Source organism: Sander lucioperca, chromosome 11 (assembly GCF_008315115.2).
Source record: "Sander lucioperca isolate FBNREF2018 chromosome 11, SLUC_FBN_1.2, whole genome shotgun sequence".
NCBI lineage: Eukaryota > Metazoa > Chordata > Actinopteri > Perciformes > Percidae > Sander > Sander lucioperca.
Genome location: NC_050183.1, coordinates 40136846 through 40164177, shown reverse-complemented (window position 1 = coordinate 40164177; position 27332 = coordinate 40136846). Strand labels below are relative to the sequence as shown.

Genomic DNA, 27332 nt, shown 5'->3' with positions numbered 1-27332 from the left:
TCAGACTGACTTCAGATCAGAAGATGAGTGATTTGGAGGAAGAGGAGGACGGAGCAGAGTCTGTAGTATCTGCCTGTCTGTCTATGAAGAGTAACCGGTCCAAATATCCTCCTCCAGACTTCAGTAATGAACCTGGACCATCAGACACAAAGTAAGACAACTGCTACTAACTCATTTAATGACTCAGTTACCAATGCCACGTTTTTGTTGTGACATATTCACACATTTGTTCCATCTTCCTCTTTGTATCTGTGACAGCTGTCAGTCACACAGAAAAACTCTCTAATCTAATCTGAGAGGACTAATACAAACTTTAAATCCCCTAATTATTGAAAGTAGCAGCAGTGTGTGTGTTTAGAGCTTCATAAAGGGCTAAAATAGAGCATGTATCAAAGATTGATGCAATATGAATAAAAACCTGTTGGTGTTTGCAGAGTTCAGAACAACAGACAGAGAGCAGAGTCTGTAGTATCTGGCTGTCTGTCTATGAAGAGTGACTTTTCCAAAGAGGAACCTCCATTCTTCAGTAATGAACCTGGACCCTCAGACACAAAGTAAGAGACTGTTTTACTGTCAGCTGACCTGATGAAGATGATGCTGCTTTGAGGATGAAAACAAAATGTTCTGCTAAAAGATATATATTGATACTGACGCAGAACTATTAGTGCAGATACTGGTTCTAACTCAGGTTGTAAAGCCGAATTGAATTGCATCAAATTTGGGATTTATTTTCTCAAAATGTGGTATTTATTTAGTCAAAATAAAAAAAACTATTTAAAGTTTGACAGAAATCTGTTGGGTTTCTGATTTAGTACTTTAATTAATGGACTTTTCAATGACATTAATATTTGAATCCATTCCCACATTTTCCAACTGTCTGTTAGCATCAGCTTTTTCTAAAAACAATTAAAATATTCCACATCTTCATCCATCCATCCTCATCCTCTCAGCCGGGGTCGGGTCGCGGAGCCACATCTAAAAGTCAAAACTAAAACACTAAATGAAATGTGTGAATACATGTGTTTAAACCCTCAGGGCCAGATGTACGTACATTTGGAACGTAGCGTTATCAGCACCATGGCCAACCCGCAGAAAGCGCACGCTAAGGGTGGAATGGTACATGTATTCGTATTGAACCGAAACGGTACGGGCATCACGGTTCGGTGCATGAATTTACACGGAGAATACACGGTATAAAAATGAATAAAACTCGCGTCCAAATTAATTAATGTAAAGTGTGACTAATGTAATGCGGAACTACTTTTAGATATGCGGGTTCTTTAGGGACACCTAATCTGTAGCCCCGCCTTAGCTCTGAAGCTAGCCGAGCTCCGCTCCGCTATGTATGCAGTTTTTTGTCAGGTCGATGGTCCAGTGAGTGAGTCAGAGATAGCAGCATGATAGGACGAGTATGGCGAGTGGTGGTGACCCACAAGAGTTCCCCCGCCAGCCTCTTAAGATTGCAAGTTTGGGAAAACTTTAAGACTGTATGGCTGCAGCCTGGAGCCCCCCGTGTCATGCCCTCTCGTCTCATGCCATCCCGCCTGGTGCCGTCCCCGCCTCGAAAACTTCGGTCTTCGGGTTAGTTACAGTAGTACAGGCGAGAGAGTGGTGATGTGCCAATCACTGGAACGAGACAAAAAAACTGTCCACCTTCTCTTCCCTACAGTGCTTAACCAGCCTTTAGATACACATAGGGCCAAAATAATCACTGAAGCAATCGGAATTTACATTTTATCTTCAATGCGCCCGTATTCACTCGTATTTGCCATATGTACTCGAACCTCGTTACAACATGCCATCCCGTCCACAATTTTTTTTGTTATTAATCTATGTAATTTGCACTTTCATAAATAAGAGATGCTGTATTTTCAGTTTTATAGCTGATTGTCTTATTTTGTTTAGGAGTTCCAGATGGAGTCTGGAGATGATGTGGGGTACTTATTGTTTACTGTTTACATCTTACTTTACATACTTCAGGCTGTTGCAGCTACCTCAGGGGATACACTGTATTACACTAGTGTAGGTGGTACAGCCTGAGACATGCACAATAAAAAATAAAATTGCCTTCTGCATTTTGTTTTGCTTTTCTCTCCATTGTACCGAACCGTGATGTCTGAACCGAGGTATGAACTGAACCGTGACTTCTGTGTACCGTTCCACCCCTAGCACACGCTGTGATACTTCAGCTTACGTCATATTTACCAAACCTGCAGTTCATTGGGTAATCAGCACCTTTCTCCGCCGACTATACCGTAAATTGCGCACATTTAAACACGCAATTAAATGGGCCTTTTTATCTAAAACACATCCTCTCTACAAAATCATAAGGTCCTTCCAGGAGCTCATGAATTTTAACCAATTCAAAAATGTCCTCCCGAAAGAAGCTCAAGTTCACCGTAATGAACAGAATATCTTTCCTTACAAATGACTAAATCTCCTGGTTTCAACCAAAACATATATATATAGGATTGAAATATCGCCACACTTTAACGTTAGCATAATTAGGGTCCCTAAATGTGAAACGAAGCATTGACACTAGTCGAACCCCGTGCAACGTGGAATTCCCATACTGTCTATGGAGATTCCACGTTGCACAGGGTTCACGTTCCCACAAGTAAACGTGAACGTGACTGTCTTTATAATCTATCTTTTTAATAAACTATCTGTACACTTACAACGTTGTCAATGCTTCGGTTCACATTTAGGGACCCTAATTATGCTAACGTTAAAGTGTGGTGATATTTCGAGCCTTTTTAGTGGTATTAAATAGCAATTTAATTTGAGTGTCCCCATGCCCCGAATACTAGCATTTCAAGCTAACCAGCGGTCCGCGGTAGCCCCGTTAAAGCTCCAAACTCATTCGATTAGCATGAAAACATGTCCCAGAGAGAGACAGAGTAGGTACACACCTGTCTGTATGTGTCCAAATTAAATTGCTATTAAATTATTTGGAGCGAATTGTCATCACTCAAATGTGCATAAGAGTGCTCTTGAGTGTTCGATAAGAAAACATTAGTCGCAATAGCCACTGCTAATGCTTGCTCTTGGGGGAACTATTGGAATTGTTGGGGCTTTATAGAGTGTGGTCTAGACCTACTCTATCTGTAAAGTGTCTCGAGATAACTCTTGTTATGATTTGATACTATAAATAAAATTGAATTGAATTGAATGTCAGAATCTTCGTAAAAAGTGAGTAAGTGGGGTTTAAGAACACATTTCTTCGTAAGAACGGTTGGTGAATGAGGCCCTTTGTCTCTAAATGCAGAATAGTATAAGTTATTTGGTGTGTTTGGTGGCAGCATCACCAGCAGCAAGAGAGTTAAAGAAATTGATCTGTTTGAGCACAAATACACTCCTCTCTCTGGCACTCAGTGGAGAGGGGAGGAGCAACAGTGAGCAGGTGATCCAGGTACATGAGAACAGGGAGGAGACCCTGAAAGTGAAATAGGTCAGTCAGTTGAGACTCCATTTAGAGTTGAGGGAACAGAGCAGGAGGAGGAAACTGAAGGCTGAGGCAGGGTGAGTGTTAATCCAACATTTATTATTTGACTGTTAAAGTCTCTGAGTCAGTTTTCTCCCTGTGGACTGGAGAGGAAAGAAATGTTAGAATGAAGTCAACAGTTTGATTGTTGACACAAAGTCCTGATTGGCTGAATAATACACATTAAACCTGCTGGAACTCAAGAAAACAGATTTAAAGACAACTGACCGAGTGTGTGTGTGTGTGTGTGTGTGTGTGTGTGTGTGTGTGTGTGTGTGTGTGTGTGTGTGTGTGTATTTGTGTGTTCCAGTCTTACCTGTGACTTGTATGAACTTGTTTCCTCTAAATGTTGTGAGCTCACAGTCAGTGTTCCTGTTTTACCTCCCAGACTGACTTCAGATCAGAAGATGAGTGATTTGGAGGAAGAGGAGGACGGAGCAGAGTCTGTAGTATCTGGCTGTCTGTCTATGAAGAGTGACCGGTCCAAAGGTCTTCCTCTACACTTCAGTAATGAACCTGGACCCTCAGACACAAAGTAAGACATCTTCTACTAACTCATTTCAATCAGGAGAGACTTTGTTGCAGATATGCAAATATTTATTGTACGAAAACATAATATGACATGTACAGTCTTTGGAGATTAGACTCCATCATTAAAAAATTATAATATTTAGGGGGTTAGAAGGCCAAAAGCTGATCCCCCCATGGAGTCTAGACACTGATGGCGGTGTGAGGAACCCGAATGTCGAACCGATGAGCCGATACCGTCTGGTCAGAGGAGGAACTGGGAGCCGTGCGGGATGAAGGCCGGAGGAGCAAGGGGAGGAGGAGGGCTGTTCTTAGCCTGAAATGACAACTGGGCAGCAGAGAGAGACAGGTTTAAAACAGAGGTGGCATGCTGTGATTGGCTTGAGAATTTCAGGGCCTCTTCTGATTGGTTAGCTAAAGTGGGCGACTCTAACATCTGTTCGGTTTAGGAGAGAGAGAAACATGATTAGTAAGTCTTCCTGTCAGAATTTTCGCTGAGCTCCATTTAATGATTCAGTTACCAATGCCACGTTTTTGTTGGGACACATTCACACGTGTTCCATCTTCCTCTTTGTATCTGTGACAGCTGTCAGTCACCCAGAAAAACTCTCTAATCTAATCTAAGAGGACTAATACAAACTTTAAATCCCCTAATTATTGAAAGTAGCAGCAGTGTGTGTGTTTAGAGCTTCATAAAGGGCTAAAATAGAGCATGTATCAAAGATTGATGCAATATGAATAAAAACCTGTTGGTGTTTGCAGAGTTCAGAACAACAGACAGAGAGCAGAGTCTGTAGTATCCGGCTGTCTGTCTATGAAGAGTGACTTTTCCAAAGAGGAACCTCCATTCTTCAGTAATGAACCTGGACCCTCAGACACAAAGTAAGAGACTGTTTTACTGTCAGCTGACCTGATGAAGATGATAATGCATTGAAGATGAAGACAAAATGTTCTGCTAAAAGATTTATATTCATGATGCAGAACTATTAGTGCAGATACTGGTTCTAACTCAGATGGATCTTTTCTGGGTTTTAACGCCGAATGTTGAAGTTACTGTACACATTTTTTTTAACGATTTAAAATCTGAAAAGTGCATTAAATGTGGTATTTATTTTCTCAAAATAAAAAAACTTTTTAGTTTGACAGAAATCTGTTGGGTTTCTGATCTAGTACTTTAATTAATGGACTTTATTAGTATAATAACTTTTCAGTGACATTAAAGGTGCTCTAAGCGATGTTGGGTGAGTTACTTCTTGTTGACGTTCGAAGTATTGTCAAAGTCAAAGAGTATCCTCATCCTGTTCCCTCCCCCTCCCTTCCGTGCTTCCTGAAACAGTTATGAACGTGCATTGTGGAAGTAGCCTACATGCTAACGCTGCTGCGTTGATGGCTCAACAAACTCCTTCTTGTCGGTTATTGGCTGGAACACTGTTTGTTATGTTTCGTGGTGCAGATTGGCGCAGTTGGTTTTTGTTGGCATTTGTGGAGCCTGGGCTGTCTACAGAGACCGCGTTTTTTTTACAGTGTGTTCAGGGGACAGGCAGCTAGCGGATAGTGAGGAGATGTTTGCTGTATGGTTTCCATGGTTTAATGAATGTTTGAAAAAACACCACATTTTTGTTGTACTGCACATTGCTGCAGCTCCTCTTTTCACCCTGTGTGTTGAGCTTTCTATTTTAGCTACCGAGTGAGGCTTCTGTTCCATCTTTGTTGGGAGTCGTACATGTGCAGTACCTAGGTAAGGACTACTAGCCAGTCAGAAGCAGAGTATGAGGGCGTGCCCTGACAGTACCTAGGTAAGGACTACTAGCCAGTCAGAAGCAGAGTATGAGGGTGTGCCACGCTAGCAGCTAGGCGAGCATTATAACGTGTGTTACAAAGTGATGCACGTTCATCACGGAAGTAAAGGCTGGACTACAATAGAGCTGTTTGGAGCAGTTTGTGAACAGTGTTTTCTGTTGGATATGGTAAGTCCCTTTGGGGTGGACTTTGGGCTTTTTCACTTTGTAAACCTATACCATGCACAAAAAAATATATAACACAATAAAGGAAAGGGGAAAAGCCAAAAACCATAATATGAGCACTTTAAAGGGAGACTATTAAAATATCAGACAGAATGTCAGGTAGAAATGGCAAAAATAAATACATGGACATGTTGCAGTTTACAACATGGAGAGAAAACTTTAAGAGGAGAAACTTTGTTTCTAAATGCAGAATAGTATCAGTTATTTGATGTGTTTGGTGGCAGCATCACCAGCAGCTGTGGTGGTGAAATTGCAAAATAGCACCGGAGACGCCTCCTCTTTTTGCTGAACCACCCCCGAGAGCGCAAATTCATTCCCTAATTTACTGACGTGCGTGTGTGGAGGGAAAAGTCCGCTGTGCGTCGGGTGCAAAATAGGAATGATACATGCGTCGGTGTGCAAAGTCAATTGCGCTGGGTGCAAGATATGGCCCTAAAAGTGCTGAGTTATCAGCATACATAAATAGTTCACATGAACAGGAGTCTGCCATATCATTAATGTATGTTAAAAATAATCACGGTCCGAGAATGTTTCCTTATGGAACACTGCATTCAACTGCACTAGGGTCAGACAGCACTCTCCCTAAGACCACCAATTGTTCCCTCCCTGATAGGTAAGACCTAAACCACCTACAGGTGGAGCTGTCTGCCCCCAGGGCCTCAAGTTTGGCAATCAGTCTGTCATGATTCACCATATCAAATGCCTTTTGAAGATCCAATAACACCATTATCTATTTCCCTGTGTATGATGTCAGATAAATAGAGTAGCCATGATTCGGTAGAATGTGACTTCCTGAATCCGGATTGGAATTTAAACTTGAAGTTGTTTTTATGTATTATATATGCTCATTGACCAACTTTTCCAAAAAGTTTGAGACTGTGCACAAAATAGAGACCGGTCTGTAATTACCTGGCTCGTGGCTGTTTCCCTTTTTAAAAAGAGGAACTACTTTGGCCCTCTTGAGGTCATTGGGGAAAACACAAGACTCAATAGACAGGTTAAAAATATGGGAGATGTAAGGGGCTATTTGGGCAGCGGCATCTCGTAAAAAACGAGGGGATAACCCATCTAACCAAAGGCCGTTAGAGCAGTCTAGCTGTAAGAGCTTTTTTTGTCTATCTCCCCTACGTCAACCTTCCATAAGGAAAATGAAATGGGGAGTGCTCCAAGTTTATTATAGAATGATTTCACCCTATAAATGCTAAATAACCCAGATGGTTGAAGATTTGAGACCAGCTGTTCTGCTATAGAAGTAAAGTAAGTATTAAAATGATTAGCAACCTCTTTCTTATTGAAATTCAGGACACCCTTTATTTTTAGTCCTGTGCTTCTTGGTTTCTTAGTATTTGTCTGGCCCCCAATTCCTTTAAGGTCTTCCACAACTTTGTTTTGGTTATATTTATTATTTGATATAACATTCTTATGGTGGGTAGATTTTGCTTTTGCTCATTTCCTCATCGCTTATAGTTGCATCTAACCAACTTTCCGTTAAACAGATAACCCAGATCTCTGATTGTTTCACCAGGTTTCTCCCTGTGGACTGTAGAGGAAAGAAATATCAAGCCGCGAGGGAGGGCATATAGAGACTCAAAGCGCAGTGTAGGGTAGTGCCTAGTTGGGTGGTACCACTCTCCCCATGGGAAAACAATAGAATGACCAAAGCAGAGCAGTTTTACAGCTGTAGGCATGTGTGTGTGTGTGTGTGTGTGTGTGTGTGTGTGTGTGTGTGTGGTTATTCCACTTGTTTCCTTTAAATGTTGAGAGCTCACAGTCAGTGTTCCTGTTTTACCTCTCAGACTGACTTCAGATCAGAAGATGAGTGATTTGGAGGAAGAGGAGGATGGAGCAGAGTCTGTAGTATCCGGCTGTCTGTCTATGAAGAGTGACCGGTCCATAGGTTTTCCTCCACACTGCAGTAATGAACCTGGACTATCAGACACAAAGTAAGAAAACTGCTACTATCTCATTATATGACTCAGTTGCCAATGCCACGTTTGTGTTGTGACACATAGACAATTTGTTCCATCTTCCTCTTTGTATCTGTGACAGCTGTCAGTCACCCAGAAAAACTCTCTAATCTAAGAGGACTAATACAAACTTGAAATCCTCCTAATTATTGACAGTAGCAGAAGTTTGTGTGTTTAGAGCTAAATAAAGGTCTAAAAAAAGAGCATTTATCAAAAACTGAAGCAATATGAATAAAAACCTCTTGGTGTTTGCAGAGTTCAGGACAACAGACATCAATCTCTTCAAAGGGGGAGACACCCTTGACCTAAACTGCTATAGACCCATATCAGTCTTACCCTGTCTTTCGAAAGTCTTCGAAAGCTTGGTCAATAAACAGATTACCAACCATCTCGAATCCCACCATGTCCTTTCCGCTACGCAATCTGGCTTCCGTGCCGGTCATGGCTGTACCACAGCCACCCTCAAGGTCATAAACGACATCACTGCAGCCATTGACAAAAAGCATTACTGTGCAGCCGTCTACATTGATCTGTCCAAGGCCTTTGACTCTGTTAACCATTGTATTCTTATCGACAGTCTCAACTACCTTGAGTTGTTTCATGACTGCCTTGCGTGGTTCGATAACTATTTTTCTGATAGGGTCCAGTGCGTTAAATCTGAAGGCCTGTTGTCTGGACCTATGGATGTCACTATGGAGGTGCCACAAGGTTCGATTCTCGGGCTGACTCTTTTCTCCATATACATCATTGATGTGGCTCTTGCTGTTGGGAACTGTCAAACCCACCTCATTGCAGATGACACCATCCTTTACACATCCGGCCCCTCATTGGATACCGTGCTATCAAACCTCCAGGAGAGCTCCAATGCCATTCAGCACTCTTTCCGTAATCTCCAATTACTACTAAACTCTGGCAAAACCAAGTTCATGCTTTTCAATCGATCGCTGCCCACCCCTGCCTTTCCGATTAGCATTACCACGCTCGATGGGTTGGAAATAGAAAATGTGGTGGTGTACAAATACTTAAACCAACACAACACGTAAACCACCTTAAATCTAAACTTAAGTCTGGGATCGGTTTCCTATTCCACAACAGGGCCTCCTTCACTCATGCTGCCAAACTCGCTTTGGTGAAAATGACAATTTTACAAATTCTCTATTTCAGTGATGTCATTTACAGAGCTGCCTCAAACTCCCTCCTGAAAAAACTGGATGTTGTCTACCATAGTGCCATACGTTTTGTGACTAGAGCCCCTTATAACACCCACCACTGCAACCTCTATGCATTAGTTGGCTGGCCCTCATTACACACTCAATGCTTAACTCACTCGTACCAACTCATTTACAAGTCCTTGCTAGGCAAGGCCCCGCTGCACCTAAGCTCACTGGTCACTATAGCCTAACCCACCTGCAGCCTTCGCTCAAGCTGTTACATCTCCTTGGTCACCCCAAAAGCCCACACTTCCTTGGCTGCCACTCCTTCCAGTTCTCAGCTGCAAATGACTGGAATGAACTACAAAAAACCCTGAAACTCAAAAACTTTATCCCACTAACTGCTTTAAAAGTATGTCTGTCTGAGCTCCTGTCCGATCACTGCACGTGTTCAATCTGCAATCTGTTCCCCATCTTTCATCCACTGTTTTGCACACCATTATTCCATTATCTCTGTCATGCCCCATTGCATAGTTGCACAGATGCACATCTTCACCTGCATTGCTATCACATTCTGTTTACGTTATTTTGCACTATTCATCTCCCTAGTATGCTCAACTGTTATTCTTCCCACCTTTGTTGTTAAACAATTTTTGCACATCTACTGATCTACATCACTATCTAGACCACAATCTGCCTCTTTACTACATTTCAGCATTTATATAGTCTGTCCATTCATGTATACTGTGTTATTACTGATCTACATCACTATCTAGACCACACTTTGCACTAACTGTACATTGACTCTTTACTGCATCTCAGCAGTTACATAGACTGTCTATTCCTGCATATTGTGTTATTACTGATCTACATTACTAACTAGACCACTATTTGCACTAACTGTATATTGACTCTTCACTACATTCAGCATTTACACTCACCTAAAGGATTATTAGGAACACATGTTATATTTCTCGTTAATGCAATTATCTAATCAACCAATTACATGGCAGCTGCTTCAATGCATTTAGGGGTGTGGTCCTGTTCAAGACAATCTCCTGAACTCCAAACTGATTGTCAGAATGGGAAAGAAAGGTGATCTAAGCAACTTTGAGCGTGGCATGGTTGTTGGTGCCAGACGGGCTGGTTTGAGTATTTCACAATCTGCTCAGTTACTGGGATTTTCACACACAACCATTTCTAGGGTTTACAAAGAATGGTCTGAAAAAGGAAAAACATCCAGTATGCAGCAGTCCTGGGGGGCAAAAATGCCTTGTTGATGCTAGAGGTCAGAGGAGAATGGGCCGACTGGTTCAAGCTGATAGAAGATCAACTTTGAATCAAATAACCACTCGTTACAACCGAGATATGCAGCAAAGCATTTGTGAAGCCACAACACGCATAACCTTGACGTGGATGGGCTACACCAGCAGAAGACCCCACCGGGTACCACTCATCTCCACTAAAAATAGGAAAATGAGGCTACAATTTGCACGAGCTCACCAAAATTGCACAGTTGAAGACTGGAAAATGTTGCCTGGTCTGATGAGTCTCGATTTCTGTTGAGACATTCAGATGGTAGAGTCAGAAGTTGGCGTAAACAGAATGAGAACATGGATCTGTCATGCCTTGTTACCAATGTGTAGGCTGCTGGTGGTGGTGTAATGGTGTGGGGGATCCCTTTTGCCTTCAGAACTGCCTTAATTCTTTGTGTCATTGATTCAACAGGGTGCTGGAAGCATTCTTTAGAAATGTTGGCCCATATTGATAGGATAGGGTCAAACACGGTATTAGTATGGTATTCCTAATAATCCTTTAGGTGAGTGTATTTAGACAGTCTATTCATGTATATTGCCTTATAACTGATTTACATCACTAACTAGATCATATTTGCACTTTTACTCTTTACTACTTCTCAGCAGTGTTATAGACTGTCTATTCCTGTATATTGTGTTATTACCAAATCACTTTCGCATATCCATCGTCTTACTTACACCTCACTCTGTACCGGCTTTGTAAAGCCTACTTAATCTGCACTTTATGTAGCCTATTGTATTCTGTATTCCTGTATTGTATTGAATGTGAAACTGCATGTTGTCCTGCACACTTATGCTTTTCTTGGCAAGTTTGCTGTTGCAAATGAAAACCTGTTCTCAACTACTTGGTTAAATAAAGGTTAAATAAAATAAAATAAAAGATAGAGCAGCGTCTTTAGTATCTGGCTGTCTGTCTATGAAGAGTGACCGGTGCAATGATCATCCTCCATTCTTCAGTAATGAACCTGGACCCTCAGACACAAAGTAAGAGACTGTTTTACTGTCAGCTGACGTGATGAAGATGATGCATTGAAGATGAAGACAAAATGTTATGCTTAAAGATTTATATTCATGATGCAGAACTATTAGTGCAGATACTGTTTCTAACTCAGATGGATCTTTTCTGGGTTTTAAAGCCGAATGTGAAGTTACTGTAAATATTTTTTTAATTATGTAAAATCTGAAAATGTGCGTGAAATGTGGTATTTATTTTCTCAAAATAAAAAAACTGCCTCAAAATATTTGGTTGGTTTGGCCTTTCTTCCAATCAGCTGTTATGACCCGCCAGGTGCCATCTTGAATTAGTGAACATCATAATTGTGCAACATTTGGTGAAACAGCATTTTTAGAGAAGCTTTGCTTACCTTGATTATGTGTTTTTGAGTTTGTTCTTGTAAAATATCTTCATGAAAATGAATCTCAAAGGTCCACTAATGATTCAGAATTTTCAACAACAATCAACAAATCATTTTAGTGATGAAGAAATGTTTTCACAGAGAGAGGAAGAGGAGTGATGTTTTTGAGGAGGAGCAGCCGTCCAGATCCAGAACCAGAGCTGGACTGCAGACAGCCAATCAGAGCATCTCTGAGCAAAGTAAGTCTGTCCATCTGTCTGCTGATGTCTTCATGTCTGAACACACCACTGGTTGTTGGAATACTGAGACATTTGTTGAGTCAGACAACACAGACTAGGGCTGCACAACATATTGTTTTTTTATCGTCTTTTAGCGATATCAACAAGACACTCAGATTTTTTTGTTAGTTGAAAGGAAATATTTAACTAACTTCAAAACTATAAAAGTCATTCTTTTTTTGTCTTTTATATTCAATTCAATTAGTTTAATAAAAGAAAGTTGGAAATAATTTCCTTTCATTTGTTTTTAATTCAACAAGCGTGTTGTATTTAAGAGTACTGAAAGTAGCAGAACTGAGAACACTTTGTGTGATTATGTATCGTATATATCAATATTCAACAAAGTTATAGCATAACACGTATATTTGCTTATATATATATATATATATATATATATATATTGTGTTGCACTCGCGCAGACATTTAACATAAATATCATTACAGTTTACGTCCATCGGAAATTTAACTGGATGTTTTCATATTGGTTATAACAATAATCACCAGATTGTTATCTTTTTCTTATTTTGTCTCTCACCTTTGTCTTTTTTTTAGTCGATGGTGGTCGTCTGAAACATAAGATCAGGCTGAAGGGGACATTTGAATATGTGACTGAAGGAGCTGAAACAGGAAGTAGAACCCTCCTCAACAGTATCTACATTGCCCTCTACATCATAGATGGACAGAGTGAAGAGGTTAATACCCAACATGAGGTGTGGCAGCTCGAGACAGCTTCCAAGAAGAAGACCCTCCATGACTCTTCAATCAAGTGCTGCGACATCTTTAAAGCCTTACCTGACCAACAGAAACACATCAGAGTGGTTCTGACGAGCGGCGTCGCTGGCGTTGGAAAAACCTTCTCAGTGCAGAAGTTCTGTCTGGACTGGGCCGAGGGTTTGGAAAACCAAGATATCAGTCTGGTGATTCCTCTTTCCTTCAGGGAGCTGAACTTGATCAAAGATGAGCAGTACAGTCTTCTGGAGCTGCTCCGTGTTTTCCATCCGACATTACAGGAGGTCCCAGCAGAGCAGCTCGCTGGCTCTAAAGTTCTCTTCATCTTTGATGGCCTGGATGAAAGCAGACTTTCACTGGATTTCAACAACAATGAGGCTGTTTCTGATGCCACACAGAAGTCATCAGTCAACGTGCTGTTGACAAACCTCATCCAGGGGAAGTTGCTTCCCTCTGTTCTTGTCTGGATAACTTCCCGACCTGCAGCAGCCAATCAGATCCCTCCTGCGTGTGTTGACAGGGTAACAGAAGTACAAGGCTTCACTGATGCCCAGAAGGAGGAGTACTTCAGGAAGAGAGTCAGTGATGAAGAGCTGTCCAGCAGAATCATCTCCCACATCAAGACATCCAGGAGCCTCCACATCATGTGTCTGATCCCAGTCTTCTGCTGGATCACTGCTACAGTTCTGGACCACATGTTGACTACAGACCAGAGAGGAGAGCTGCCCAAGACCCTGACTGACATGTACTCACACTTCCTGCTGGTTCAGACAAAGAGGAAGAAGCTCAAGTATGCTGAGGGACATGAGACGAGTCCACAGGAGCTGTTGGAGGCCGACAGGGAAGTTCTTCTGAAGCTGGGGAGGCTGGCGTTTGAACAGCTGGAGAAAGGAAACATCATGTTCTACCAAGAAGACCTGGAGCGCTGTGATCTGGATGTCACAGAGGCCTCGCAGTACGCAGGAGTTTGTACACAGATCTTCAAAAGAGAGAGTGTGATCTTCCAGAAAACAGTCTACTGCTTCGTTCATCTGAGCGTTCAGGAGTTTCTGGCTGCAATCTACCTGTTCCACTGTTACACCGACAGGAACACAGAGGTACTGAAGGACTTCCTGGGAGAAGACTGGGATGATGATGATGATGATGATGATGATGATGATGATGATGATGATGATGATAACTGGGATGAGAATGAAGAAGATGACCATTGCCCATCCCTGAATGTCTTCCTTAAGAGAGCCATGGAGAAATCCCTTGAAAGTAAAAATGGCCACCTGGACCTGTTTGTCCGCTTCCTTCATGGCCTCTCTCTGGAGTCCAACCAGAGACTCTTAGGAGGCCTGCTGGGTCAGACAGACAAAAGTCCAGAAATCGTGTGGAGAGCCATCAACAACCTGAAGGAGATGAACAGTTATGATGATGATGATGAGATGAACATGTATGAGATCTCTCCTGACAGAAGAATCAACATCTTCCACTGTCTGACGGAGATGAACGACCACTCGTTCAATAAGGAGATCCAAGAGTTCCTGAAGTCAGAGAACAGATCAGAGAAGAGACTCTCTGAGATCCACTGCTCAGCTCTGTCCTACATGCTGCAGATGTCAGAGGAGGTTCTGGATGAGTTGGACCTGGAAAAGTACAAAACATCATCAGAGGGACGACGGAGACTGCTTCCAGCTGTGAGGAACTGCAGAAAGGCTCGGTAAGTCCAGATGTGATTATCATTTTAAATCAGTGTGAAGCTGAGGCCATCAGTATTAGAGTAAACATACAGACTTTACACACATGAACAATATAAAACTTATACACTATAAAAGATAAACCTGCTTATTGTAAATAATTCTACATGTTACTCTGCAAATGTCTTTGTTGTCTCAAATGCTGTGAGAATGACACGATGATGATCTTTATGTTTGTAGCTAAAGTATCTCCTGTCATCATTTAATCACAACAGACAGCCTTTTTACAGTGTATACAGTCAGCAGTGTGTTTCTATAATATGTCTATTTTATATACAGACATTTATTATTTGTGATCTGCTGAACTAACATCACATGGAGTTTAAGCTTTTTCATAATAACTTTCATTCAGTTATTTTTACCGTATTTTATGAGCAGTTTCTGACCTATTTAATTATAAGGATGTTTCTGTTCATTTTCACATTTTACACAATATCTATCAGGGCTGGTTTAACCCTCCTGTTGTCCTCGGGTCAAATGACCCATTTTCAAAAATTCTCTATATCAACAATGTGGGTTTCTTTCAACAAATTGTTCAAAAAATAAAATATAACGTGGATGTTCCATACAATGTTCTTTAGTGTAAAATAAATGATCAGTTAAATACTTTCAATTAATTTGGGTATTTTATTAGATTTTATAGCATTTAAAAAATTGATAGGTTGAAAAAAGTGACAAAAATGCTTCAAAAGCGTGGGAAAAAACCCCGAAAAACTCGACAGACATCAGAAAAAGCTTCAAAAACTTGATAAAAAAGAACAAAAACGTAAAATAAAAAAATAAAATCAACACAGACATCGCTTCAAAACGTCAAAAAAGCCATAAGTCAAACCAAAAGTGTCGAAAAAGACGACCAAAACATTGGGGAATGTCAAAAAGCTGTGTGGTCAACAGGAAGACAACACGAGGGTTCAAAAATATATTTTGCTGATTTAAATTGATTTTCATTTGAATGATCCAACATCAATATATACAATCCAGAATGGGTTTCTGTCTGTATCATATGAAACTAGAAGACCTAAGGAATCCCTTGGAATCAACTATGTCATGCTAGCTGTCGGGAAGATTAGATAACGCTCCAAAGTTACATTACAAGTTACAGGATACATTTTGGAGAAGGAGAAACTGACATCGCCATTTTAAAAGGAAATCTGAATGAAATGTCTCTAAACTCTCTGACTGTAGAGTCTGTGGAGCTGTACTTTATTGTGTTCATGTTGAATGAAAAGTAAATTAAAGGGTAACTACCATTTTTTTTTCAACCTGGGCCCCATTTTCCCATGCAGTTGTGTTTAATAGACTGATGTGACCAAAATCTTTGAATTTGGTCCAGTATTGAGCGAGATCACAATGACGAGCCGGCGCAAACGGATCTATGATGTAACCTAATGGGCCAATTGTGAAGCCTTGTTTTTTGTCCATTAAGCATTTTTTTTGCTACTGACAGGCTCACATTGTCACTAAAAGTATCTGACAACATTATCGATCTCAGGACATGACTTTTTGTCCGCAGACAGCGGTGTGGAGACTGAAACGCGAGAAGAGAAAAAAGCATTCAGGTAGTCTGTTGTTACGGAGTAGGCTACATAAATCATAGGCTGCTGTTATAAAGGATTTTCAATGTAATGGCTCAATATTTAAATGATTTCGACAACATGTGATCACTTTTATTGGACAAAAAGCAAGGCTCCACAATTGGCCAATTAGGTTACATTGTAGCTTGATTTGCGCCAGCCTGTCATTGCGATCTTGCTCAATACTGGACCAAAACTGGACCAGGTTGAAAAAAAACAGTAGTTACCCTTTAATGTAACTGCTTTGGGGTCAATTCTTGATGTAAACATTGAGACTTTAAAAATAGGGAAAGAGGTAAGTCCACCGGAGGGGAAAACATCTCTCAGCTCTCCGTTGACTTGTATTGTGTGAAGGTTTCCTTCTCTTTATTCCGTCTGCTAGAAAACAGAAACATTCCTAAAAGATGCTGTGTGCTGATATGCACTACCAAAAGGGGAAATAACCCAGAACTTAAATTTACATAAGCTGCTGACCCGAAATACTGAGCTTTTATATGGTAAAAAGTGGATACAGATGTGAGGAATCAGCGGAGAGAATGGGAATAGTGTAGGATCCCACAGCATCATCACACCAACCAACGATATGTCCAACGTTATGTGTGTTAGCTTAACTTACAGATAGAAGCGGAGAGATGTTTTCCCCTCCGGTGGGCGTGGCTTTCAGAGTATGACGTGATGCACTCTGTCTCTATGCAGCAGGTTAGAGGGAACCTTGTACAACTGTATCATCTCTTTCATATCCAAGATAAATTAGTTTTGCAACTGAATTATCTCAAATATGTCAGGAGTGGGGACAGAACTCAGACGTGAAAACTGTAGTGGTGCAAAAGAGCAATTATTTTATTTGGCTCAGAGTGAGAATTAGTTGTGGGGGAAAACTGGTTCGTAGTGGGTTGGAGAAAGGCAGTTAAGAATGACGAGGGATTCGGGGTTTGTAGCTGGCTGGAGACTGGCAGTGAAGACGGAGAGGGAAACCGGTTTGAGGTAGGCAGGAGACTGGTGTAGAGATGACTGGGTCCAAGGTCTGGTAGTTGCTGAAGGTGAGTATTCTTCTAGAACATGGAAACAGACAAGTTAGATCAAGGCAAGAATCAAAACTGGAAATCTCAAACAACAGCTGCAGTAAACTCATACTCAGGGTAAGTAACAATGCGGCTTGTTACTTACCCTGAGTATGAGTTCGGCTTTAAAGGCAGGTGATGAACTGATGAGTCTCAGGTGAGTTGATTGGGAAGTGATGCCAGGTGTGGGATGAGAGCAGCAGGAGAAGGCGTGTCCACACACTGTGGAAAATGACATTAGGGGAAAAACAAAAACACACCAGCCACACTGCAAGCACAACCAAACGAGAAATTAAAACAAAAACACAGTCACACAACACCAGAATCTCACCGGGGCATGACAAAATAAACTAGTGGCAATAGCCAGCCCTAATATCTGTAATTATTGTTAGATGTGAGAGAGGATTTGAGTGGATGCCAACAAAACATCTCCATCCTCGTTAAATAAAAGCTGCAACTTTACATTGTTTAGTTTCCAACAATGAGCATCTTTTGAAATGGGACAAGCTTTTTAACTCTTGTCCCATTTCTTCTGCTTTTCCATCTGGTCACCCTAAAATTGAAACTGTCAGACAACGTGTTTCTTTTACATTTCAGTAACACTAAAGACAAGATGGTCAGAGAAAATAGCAGCACACATCAGCTCTGTGTTTTTTTTATTGAATGTGTGTATTCATCTCCTGATTTGCTGAGACAGCAGCTTATCACACAGTCATGCTGGGACAACCTCCAGGTTCATTCTACCAGTGAAGGAGAGCTCAACAGGTTCAACTCAGTGGTGGGATTTTATCTTCCTCAAGCTCAGAGAAGTTTTATTGTAGTTATACTATAAATGCAAGACTGCAGTCTTAACTTTTTAATACAAAAAAAATCCAGGACGGATCTCTGTCTGTATGGCATGGCCATTTTGAAAGGGGTCCCGTGACCTCTCACCTCAACATATGTAAATCAAACGTCAGACCCTTGTGAATGAGCTTTGTGATCAAATGTGTTTTTTAAGGATAAAAGTTTCAGATTTGATTTTTTTAAAATGTTTTTATTATCTGTCATCACAGGCTTAATAACTGTTTATTCTCTGAGACTGACTATGAAGTCGTGGCCTCAGCTCTGAAGTCCAATCCCTCCCATCTGAGAGAGCTGGACCTGAGTTACAACGACCTGCTGGATTCAGGAGTGGGGTGTCTGTGTTCAGGACTGCAGAGTCCAAACTGTAGACTGGAGACTCTGAGGTCAGTTCATGTATTGTGCTCACATACAGTGTATAACTGACTAGGGCTGTTGGAACAAATTCCAAAAGTCAAATGTAGTTTGAATATTTAAAATATCAAATCTATTTGAATGCTGAAATTACTATTCACATGTGATTCTTTATAAATATGTTGGCTAATGTTAGCTAATCTCTGATTTTCGCCCCTGGCCTACCCGCATGCTTTTTTTTGTCACGTCTGATGAACAATAAGTTAGGAGGTGGGCCGTGGCTTTCAGAGTATGACGCGATGCGCTCTGTCTCTATGCAGCAGGTTAGAGTGAACCTTGTACAACTGTATCATCTCTTTCATATCCAAGCTAAATTAGTTTTGCAACTGAATTATCCCAAATCAACATTGAATTTTGTGTATCGGAATCAAATATATCAGGAAATTAGAGGCAATACCCAGCCCTAATATCCATAATCATTGTTTGATGTGAGAGAGGATGTGAGGGGAGGCCAACAAAACATACCCATCCTTGTTAAAAAAAAGCTGCAACTTTACATTGTTTAGTGCCAACAATGATTTGATATGTCTTTTTCTGCATTAGAAATAAGTTTGATTTATCAACAGTAGGGCATCTCTCTCTCTCTCTCTCTTTCTCTCTCTCTCTGGTAGTGTTTGAATGGACTGGTCTGTAAACAGGTTTATTCCAAAGATATTATGTTTTTTAAAGCTTGTTCCATTTCATCTCCGTTTCCATCTGGTCACCCTGAAATTTAAACTGTCAGACGACGCATTTCTTTTACATTTCAGTAACATTAAAGACAAGATCTAGAAAAAATAGAAGCACACATTAGCTGTTGTTTTTTATTGAATGTGTGTATTCATCTCCTGATTTACTGAGACATCAGCTGATCACACAGTCAGCTGCTGGGACGACCTCCAGGTCCATTCTGCCAGTGGAGAGCACAGCAGGTTCACTTCAGTGATGGGATTTTATCTTCCTCAAGCTCAGAGAAGAAGTGATATTGTAGTTATACTATAAATTAAACAGGAGTCTTAATTTCATCATCCCCATCGCTTAAAAAAGAGAATAACTACTTACCAAAACATTATTATAAATATTATTATTGTAAGGGAATAGGGATGGTTTAAAAAATATCATTTTTTTGCATTTGAATGATCCAGTATCGATTTAAAAAATCCATAATGGATCTCTGTCTGTATGGCGTGGGCATTTTGATAAAGGGGTCCCGTGACCTCTTTATCAAAAACAGGCCTGGCCACACTGGTGGTAGTGTTTGTTTATATGTGCACTCCAGACATCACATGAGGGTTTGTGATGACATTGTCTTAGATGATAATCATTCTGACTCACTTTTTATTGAGATAAACCTCACAAATACTAAAAAAACTCATAGTAGGAGTGATTTATTTCTCGCCCGACTCTGATCTTGATGCTTTCAAGGTCAAACTGGAGAACATTTTACTTTCCATAAACAGGAAAAATAAGGGCCTTCAGTATTGATGTTTCCAGAGATGATGCTGCAAAAATTTATTTCATTAATACTTTACATTCTTCTTCTTTCTTTTGTACCATAAATAATTTTACCAGAGTAACGCATTCCACTAGATCAACTATTGACAATAACATTACAAACATTCAAAACACTAGGCTAGAATCTGGAGTTGTGTTTTCGGATATTACTGTTAATTTTCCAATTGTATTATTTCTAGAGCTCGCTAGTAAGATTAAATTACCACGGCGAAAAACAAACGAAAGTACTAAATAAGAGAACCCTGCAACAACTGACTGAAAGCTTGCAGGCCAAAACATAGGAAGCAGTCTATGACTGCAATGATCCTGACACTGCATATGACAACCTAATAAATGAGATCAAACTCCCATTTGTTGTACCATCCCAGAGAATGCCGTATGCAGTGCAACTGGTCACAACCCCTGGCTTACAAAGGGTTTCTTAAAATCTATCACGCATAAAAACAAACTTTACAAACATTCCTTAAAAAACCCAAGTGCTAGGAACAAGGAAATATACACTAATTACAGGAAAAAACGTACACATATAATGAGGAAAAGTAAAAGTAAACACTATACACACCTCATACAAGCATCACAGGATGACTCCAAGAAGTCTTGAAAAGTGCTAAATGAAGTCCTAAAGAAGAGCCATAACAGCACTGTGCTCCCAAATACTGTGGGCATACACTCACATTTAAGTAATGTCACTAATTACATTGAGCTAGCAAATAGCTTTAATAATTACTTTGTCTCCATTGGGGAAAATCTCTCTACCAAAAGAAATCAACTTCAGGGTATCTCTTTTAACCATTACCTGCCGAGCAACTATGTCAATTCCTTTTTTATGAAGCCAACTGACTGCAATGAAGTCTATAAAATCATCACAAACTTACAAAGCTTGTACACCGCTGAGGATGAAATCTGTGTAAAATTCTGAAAGCCATTGCACTTGATGTCATGGAGCCACTTACTTATTGTATCAATCTGTCTCTTCTTTCTGGAATTGTGCCGAAAAGAGCAACAATTTCAAGAATTATACCAGTATTTAAATCTGGGGATAAAAATGATATGAACAATTATATCCTATATCAATCTGGCCTACTATCTCTATGGTCTTAGAGAGAGTATTGTACAATAGGCTAAATGGCTACATTGATGACCTAAATATTATTGCTTCATCCCTGTATGGTTTTAGGAAAATATGTTCTACATGCAAGGCTGTACCTGATGTGACAGAAAAGATAATAGAAGAATAAATGACATCAGTATAGAATCAGAGGACTAGCACTTAGCTCGTTCACAAGGTAGTTATTGGGCAGACAGCAATATGTAAATATTAATGACCAAATTTCCATAAGCAAACCCATCAAATTTGGAGTCCCCCAGGGATCAATTTTGGGGCCTCTCCTCTTTATATTATATATTAATGACTTTGCAAATTCCATGGTTTTTATGCAAAGTTTTATTTGCTGACTACACTAATTTATTTATATCACATAAGAGTCCAGTTGGACTGTAGCTGTAGCTTATTTGGGGTTCCCCATTTCACGCGGCTTACATATGATCATTGTACGTTCTGAAATTGTGTTTAATGATACAATGATGATCTGTGAAGTAAACAAAACGACTCATAAAGACCTCTCACCTCAACATATCTGAATCAAACATCAGACCCTTGTGCTTTTTGATGAAAATGTGATTTGCCTGTCTTTAGGATAAAAGTGTCAGATTTGATTCTATTTTAAATGTTTTTATTATCTCTCATCACAGACTTTCTTACTGTGGACTCTCTGAGGCTGACTGTGAAGTCATGGCCTCAGCTCTGAAGTCCAATCCCTCCCATCTGAGAGAGCTGGACCTGAGTGCCAACGACCTGCTGGATTCAGGAGTGGAGTGTCTATGTGCTGGACTGCAGAGTCCAAACTGTAGACTGGAGACTCTGAGGTCAGTTCATGTATTGTGCTCAAATGTGCTTATCTCCTTCTCGCCTTGACCTACCCACGTGTGAAGTGGGTAGTCAGAGTGAGAAACACACTGCATTGTTAGGCCTTAAGATAAGGAGCTAACCCTATGTACCGAGTTACGTTAGTACAGGGGGGTGTGAAATTGGAAGAACGATGGGAAATAGTTTCAAAATGACTTTAAAATCGACATCCATTATCATTAGTAATCTCTTTCTTGTTTCCTGACTGCATCATGAGTAGTGGGAGCTTAGCTGGGAGCTTCATGGAGACAGCTAAAGTTTAGACACAGACACATACACACACACACACACACACACACACACACACACACACACACACACATAGACACACACACATACACACACACATAGAGAAACACACACACACAGAGAAACAAACACACACACACACATACACACACACACAGACATGTAGATGAAAACAGAGAGAACAAAGGATATTTCCAATTGCAGCTGTTTAAAGGATCAATATAGTATTGATTGAAGAAGAAATTGATTTTAATCATCGTCATTTATTCTTTATTCAGATTGGTGTGCTGCGGTTTGTCAGAGATCAGCTGTGCTTCTCTGGTCTTAGCTCTGAAGTCCAACCCCTCCTATCTGAGAGAGCTGGAGCTGGGAGGAAACATGCTACAGGATTCAGGAGTGAAGCTGCTGTGTGGTTTTCTGGAGAGTCCAAACTGTAGACTGGAGACTCTGAGGTCAGTTCAATCACTCTCTGTTACTATTATAGATCTAATACATTTAATTAACAACTGAAATTAATTTATAAGTATATATAAAAGTTGTAAATGTTCTTTTTGTTCATATATTCATGTTTCTTGTAGTACATTTAGGGCCCTATTTTAATGATCTTAGTGCAAGGCGTTAAGTGCATGGCGCAGGTGCGTTTAGGGCATATTCATATCCACTTTTGTTAGTTTGACGGCGGAAAAAAGGGTCCGTGCCCCAGGGGCATGGTTCAAGAGTGTTGTACTTAGTGTCTTCATTAATCATAGGTGTGTTTTAGACGGAATATGCAATAAACCACTCAGTGTCATCTCCCATTCCCTTTAAAAGCCAGGTGCATTTGTACCTAGGCGCACTGCAATTATTATGGAGGATTTGCACCATAATATTTTTATTTGGAATCTTTTGCATGTTTTTGTGCTGCTGCGCTGAGTGTTTAACAAGCATAGTGTGTGCGCGCTGTGCGCAAGCCTAGGAGCATTTAGTTTTTGTCACGTTTTTGACACTTTTAAAAAAAGAATCATGGTCTATATGCTTAATTTATATGACATTATAACTATTGTTTTAGTTTAAAAAAGCATTATTTTGACTAATATTTAAGATCAGAGGATGTTAAGTGGATCACAGACTGGTTTATGTTAATGTTTAGTCAGGATACTGTTTTGAAACCAAAGTTAAATCAAAGTAATCATTTATTTCACATGTGAAGCACATTCATGCATCCATGTTATATTTGGGCAATTTGTTGAAGTTTTAATTCCCTTCAGTTCACTTGTTTTCTGGGTTTCTTTGAACATAAATCACAACAACTTTAAAGTGTGTCAGTCTGAACAGTTTGAACAAATTTAGTCTAAACTCCAACTGAACCACATGAAAGAGACATCTAGATATACATTTATAACATTTCAAACACTGCATTTTACAGAACTTAAAGATGTATAATAACTGAAGTCTCTCTGTCAACCACACCTTTAGACTCCCAAACAGGATCACAGAGAGTAAAGCATGTTTCCAGACACAGGTGTTTAAAGTATGTTTAGTCGTGTCTGATCTGTGACCAACGACACTTTAACATGTGTATAATGCTTCCTTTCCAACGTGTTCTCACTCCCTACTCGTAAAATACTGGCGCTTGGTCACCCATGATCTTTTCCTAAACCTAACTGTCCCGTTCTTGTGCCTCATGTCAGTTAAACGTACGTCCTGACCCAGAGCTTCAAATAGTGACACCAAGGGTCCCTGCCAAGCGTGTCTAAATATGACGCTAAAGGAGACTTTTTATGTCAATAACAAACACCAAAGCCACCTGACCAAGCGTGGCTTTCTGACGTGATGGGAGTGAGAATGTGTTGTCGTGTCACAAAGAGATGTCATCCTGTTGGGTTCAGGTGTTTGGAATCTCCAGCTTCTGAACCTCTACATTCTGAACCTTCTTCATCTCTGAACAGATTATTGATTTGGACGATGTCAAACAGGAGGATTGTCTTCTAAGGTTACATCATTTACTCTTTATTCAGATTGTGGAACTGCAGTTTGTCAGATATCAGCTGTGCTTCTTTGGTCTCAGCTCGGATTATCTAACAACTGAACCTAATTTATGTACTAACATATCTTAATCCATGAAGATGTAAATGTTGTTTTGTTCATATTTTCATGGTTCTTGTAGTATATTTTGTCTGCAGTCACAAGAAACTAGTGTTTGTTAAAGAAACTGTAGAAAATGTCCACTGGTCTTAAAGTAAATGAATGTTTATAATTGTTGGTAAATGGTCACTTCTATATACAGAAGATCTTCTGAAATAATATTGGTTTTAAATGGATAGTTTACTTGCTGAAGTAGAAAAATTTATTTGGTTTCTGTTAATTTCAAAGTGTTTTCAAATAATGTCTGATAGATATTGATCCTTCAGAACACACACACACACACACATACACACACACACACACACACACACACACACATAACACAAGATGATAACAAAGAGACCAAAGCATATTTCCAAATGCAGCTGTTTAAAGGACCAATATAGTATTGTATCATCATCATTTATTCTTCATTCAGATTGTGGGGCTGCAGAATGTCAGAGATCAGTTGTGCTTCTCTGGCCTCAGCTCTGAAGTCCAACCCCTCCCATCTGAGAGAGCTGCACCTGAGTGAGAACAAGCTGCAGGATTCAGGAGTGAAGCTGCTCTGTGGTTTTGTGAAGAGTCCAAACTGTCGACTGGAGACTCTGAGGTCAGTAGAAGGTTGGAGTCAGTCCATGCTGGTCTCAGCAGTATTGAACTAAACAGTTAGTATTAAAGCAAAGATCCAGCATTTACTGTAAACCTCCACACTTCTCAGTGAAGCTGTGAGAGGAGAGATAGGACAGTCAGCCAATCAGATGAGTCAGACTGTTTTAATTGTGTATGGTTTCTGATGATGGTGTATGTTTCTGTTTCCTGTTTTATTTTGGTAGTCTGGTTTTCGCCCTTGTCTTGTCTAGTTTTACTTCCTGTCTTGTGTGTTCCCGCCTGTCTGATTGTTCTGCCCCGCCCTGATGCGTTTCACCTGTTGAATCACCTGTCCCTTGTTTGCTTGTTACCTCTTGTATTTAGCCTCTGTGTTCCCCTTGTCTTGTGTCCATGTGTCAGTTTCAGTCAGGTTCTGTGCTTCCTGGATTTTCTTTTGTCTCAAGTTCCTGTGTTATGGACTACTTTTGTTTTTTTTTGTATTTCCAGTCCTCCTTTTGACCTTTGCTCTGGAATTAGTTTTTGCCTGCTGAATTCGGGACTCCCTTTGTCAATCGGTACTTTGTTCTTTTTGTCAAATAAAATCCTAAAGCTGAACTTTCTCCTGCCTGTTCTCTGCTTTTGGGTCCTCCTATTCCCTAAGTTGTGACACAGAATCTTGTTGTGATCATGTGTTTGAGTTGATGTGAAGACGACTGTTTTTCTTGTGTTCATGTCTGTAGGAAATTAATCTGGATTACAGCTGATAGCATCACAACATTTTCAGACATCAAACTGTCCAACCATCAAATCTGATCTCAGTGTTTGTTCTCTCATTTCAACACTAAACAACTGATCAATTCATCTTTGTCACAGCTCTGAGATCAGTCTGACTGAAGCCTGCAAATCACTGGCTCTTATTTCATAGAACCAGCATTACATTTAATAACCATGTGGACTTCATACAGAGCAGAAGCTCTGCTGAAGTCCAGTTTTCACTGCTGATGTTTTACTGTTCAGTCTTTAACATTATTTATTTATTATATTATTATTCCTGTCATTTGTTTTGTCTGAATATGTTCATAACAGACTCCATATTTTCATATTTATCATGCTATATGTAAAAGTAGATGAAACATTCAGATGGTTTTTAACAGCTCTCAACCCAACAGCAGTAAATCATCATTAAAGTGAGCAGTGATCGTCTCTGTTTTCTGGACTGAAGTCTCTCCTGCTCTTTATACTGGATGTGCTGCATCACTGACTGACAGCTGATGAACGGAGTCTCTGGAAACACTCATTTATTTCCTCTGTTCTTTTCTCATCAGATGGAAGTGATCTGACTCAGAGTGATCAGAAAGGAGGATGTGTTGAGACCCGATGTGGAGTCCGTCATCATCCCTGTGTGTTCCTCTGGATCTGACAGAGTATCATCAGTGTATCTGGACTGCTCTGCTGCTGCTCTGTCCTTCTACAGTCTCTGCAGACACACTGAGACTCCTCCACTCCTTCTGCTCCACACTTAGTCTCTAATGTCCAGCTCTATCTACACAGCACTATGGAGGAAGGTCTGGCTACACAACAGATGCATTCTGGGATAGGAGATGAAACACTCTGGGTTGTTTGGATTTCTTTAAACCAATCCCAATGGTCTTGTGCGGTGCTAAGCTCCAGACGCAGAGACGGTGGCATACAATATTAAATGAGGTTAACTGTTGACACAATGCAGTAACGTGAGCTATTTAAATTAGCTGATACATGGTTAAACCTCATTGGCTCTTACCAGTGTATCTCCTTGTGTACTTCGTCCACAGCAATCCCACCAATCAGTCCCAAAACCTCCCAGTTAGAGAGGAAATTACCTAAACATATTCTTTATAAAACCTCCCAGTTAGAGAGGAAATGCCCTAATCATATTCTCTGTAAATCTTTACAATCATTCCCTTAGAACCTAGCAGGTCTGCCTTGTTGTACCATCCACATTTTCTTCTAAACTTGATATTTTCAGTGTGTAGCTTGCTAGCTTGAAGCTTGTTGTTGTTTCCTGAAGAGTACAGTTTGAGAAAAGAAACACTCAGAGAGAGGAAGCAGAGGGACATCGTACTTCTGTTGATCCAGACTGCTCCACCCTCCACCTGGACAAGAAGGTCAAACCTGCACAAAGTCTGGATTTAATCCAAGCTTCAAACAGAAACACAATTCTGACTCTTGTTTTTGTAAAAACACTGAATATCAGCAAACGTTAATAATATAATCAGCTATAATATCTCTGGATTTTGGGGAACAGACAGTGCTGTCTTTAACCAGAACATCTTAGTAACTTGTTGTATTAACGTCTTTTCTTTTGACATTAAATCAATAAGCCAAAACAAAATATAACTATAAAGGTTAGTGTAATAACAAGTGAAACATTAGGCACCATTTCATATATGTATCTCATATTGTAACAGTTTGTATTATTGCAGA

At 40.2% G+C, this 27332-nt stretch overlaps 1 protein-coding gene across 1 annotated transcript; it reads left to right on the top strand.

The window, feature by feature from the left end:
* Positions 1-26470, top strand: LOC116059035 (protein NLRC3-like). The gene is made up of 10 exons (XM_036007723.1): positions 1-151; positions 3873-4019; positions 11967-11997; positions 12379-12388; positions 12656-14537; positions 18265-18438; positions 21713-21886; positions 22454-22627; positions 24718-24891; positions 26195-26470. Exons 1-10 carry the CDS (start codon positions 24-26, stop codon positions 26202-26204), a joined length of 2904 nt encoding a protein of 967 aa, XP_035863616.1. The 5' UTR covers positions 1-23; the 3' UTR covers positions 26205-26470.
* Positions 26471-27332: the final 862 nt, after the last annotated feature.

What these genes read in the sequence shown, in the direction of transcription:
- LOC116059035 (XM_036007723.1), top strand. Translation starts at nt 24, where the DNA reads ATGAGTGATTTGGAGGAAGAGGAGGACGGAGCAGAGTCTGTAGTATCT. An exon ending in TGTAGACTGGAGACTCTGAG is followed by an intron (nt 18,439 to 21,712) that starts GTCAGTTCATGT and finishes CTCTCATCACAG; the next exon opens with ACTTTCTTACTGTGGACTCT. An exon ending in TGTAGACTGGAGACTCTGAG is followed by an intron (nt 21,887 to 22,453) that starts GTCAGTTCATGT and finishes TTCTTTATTCAG; the next exon opens with ATTGGTGTGCTGCGGTTTGT.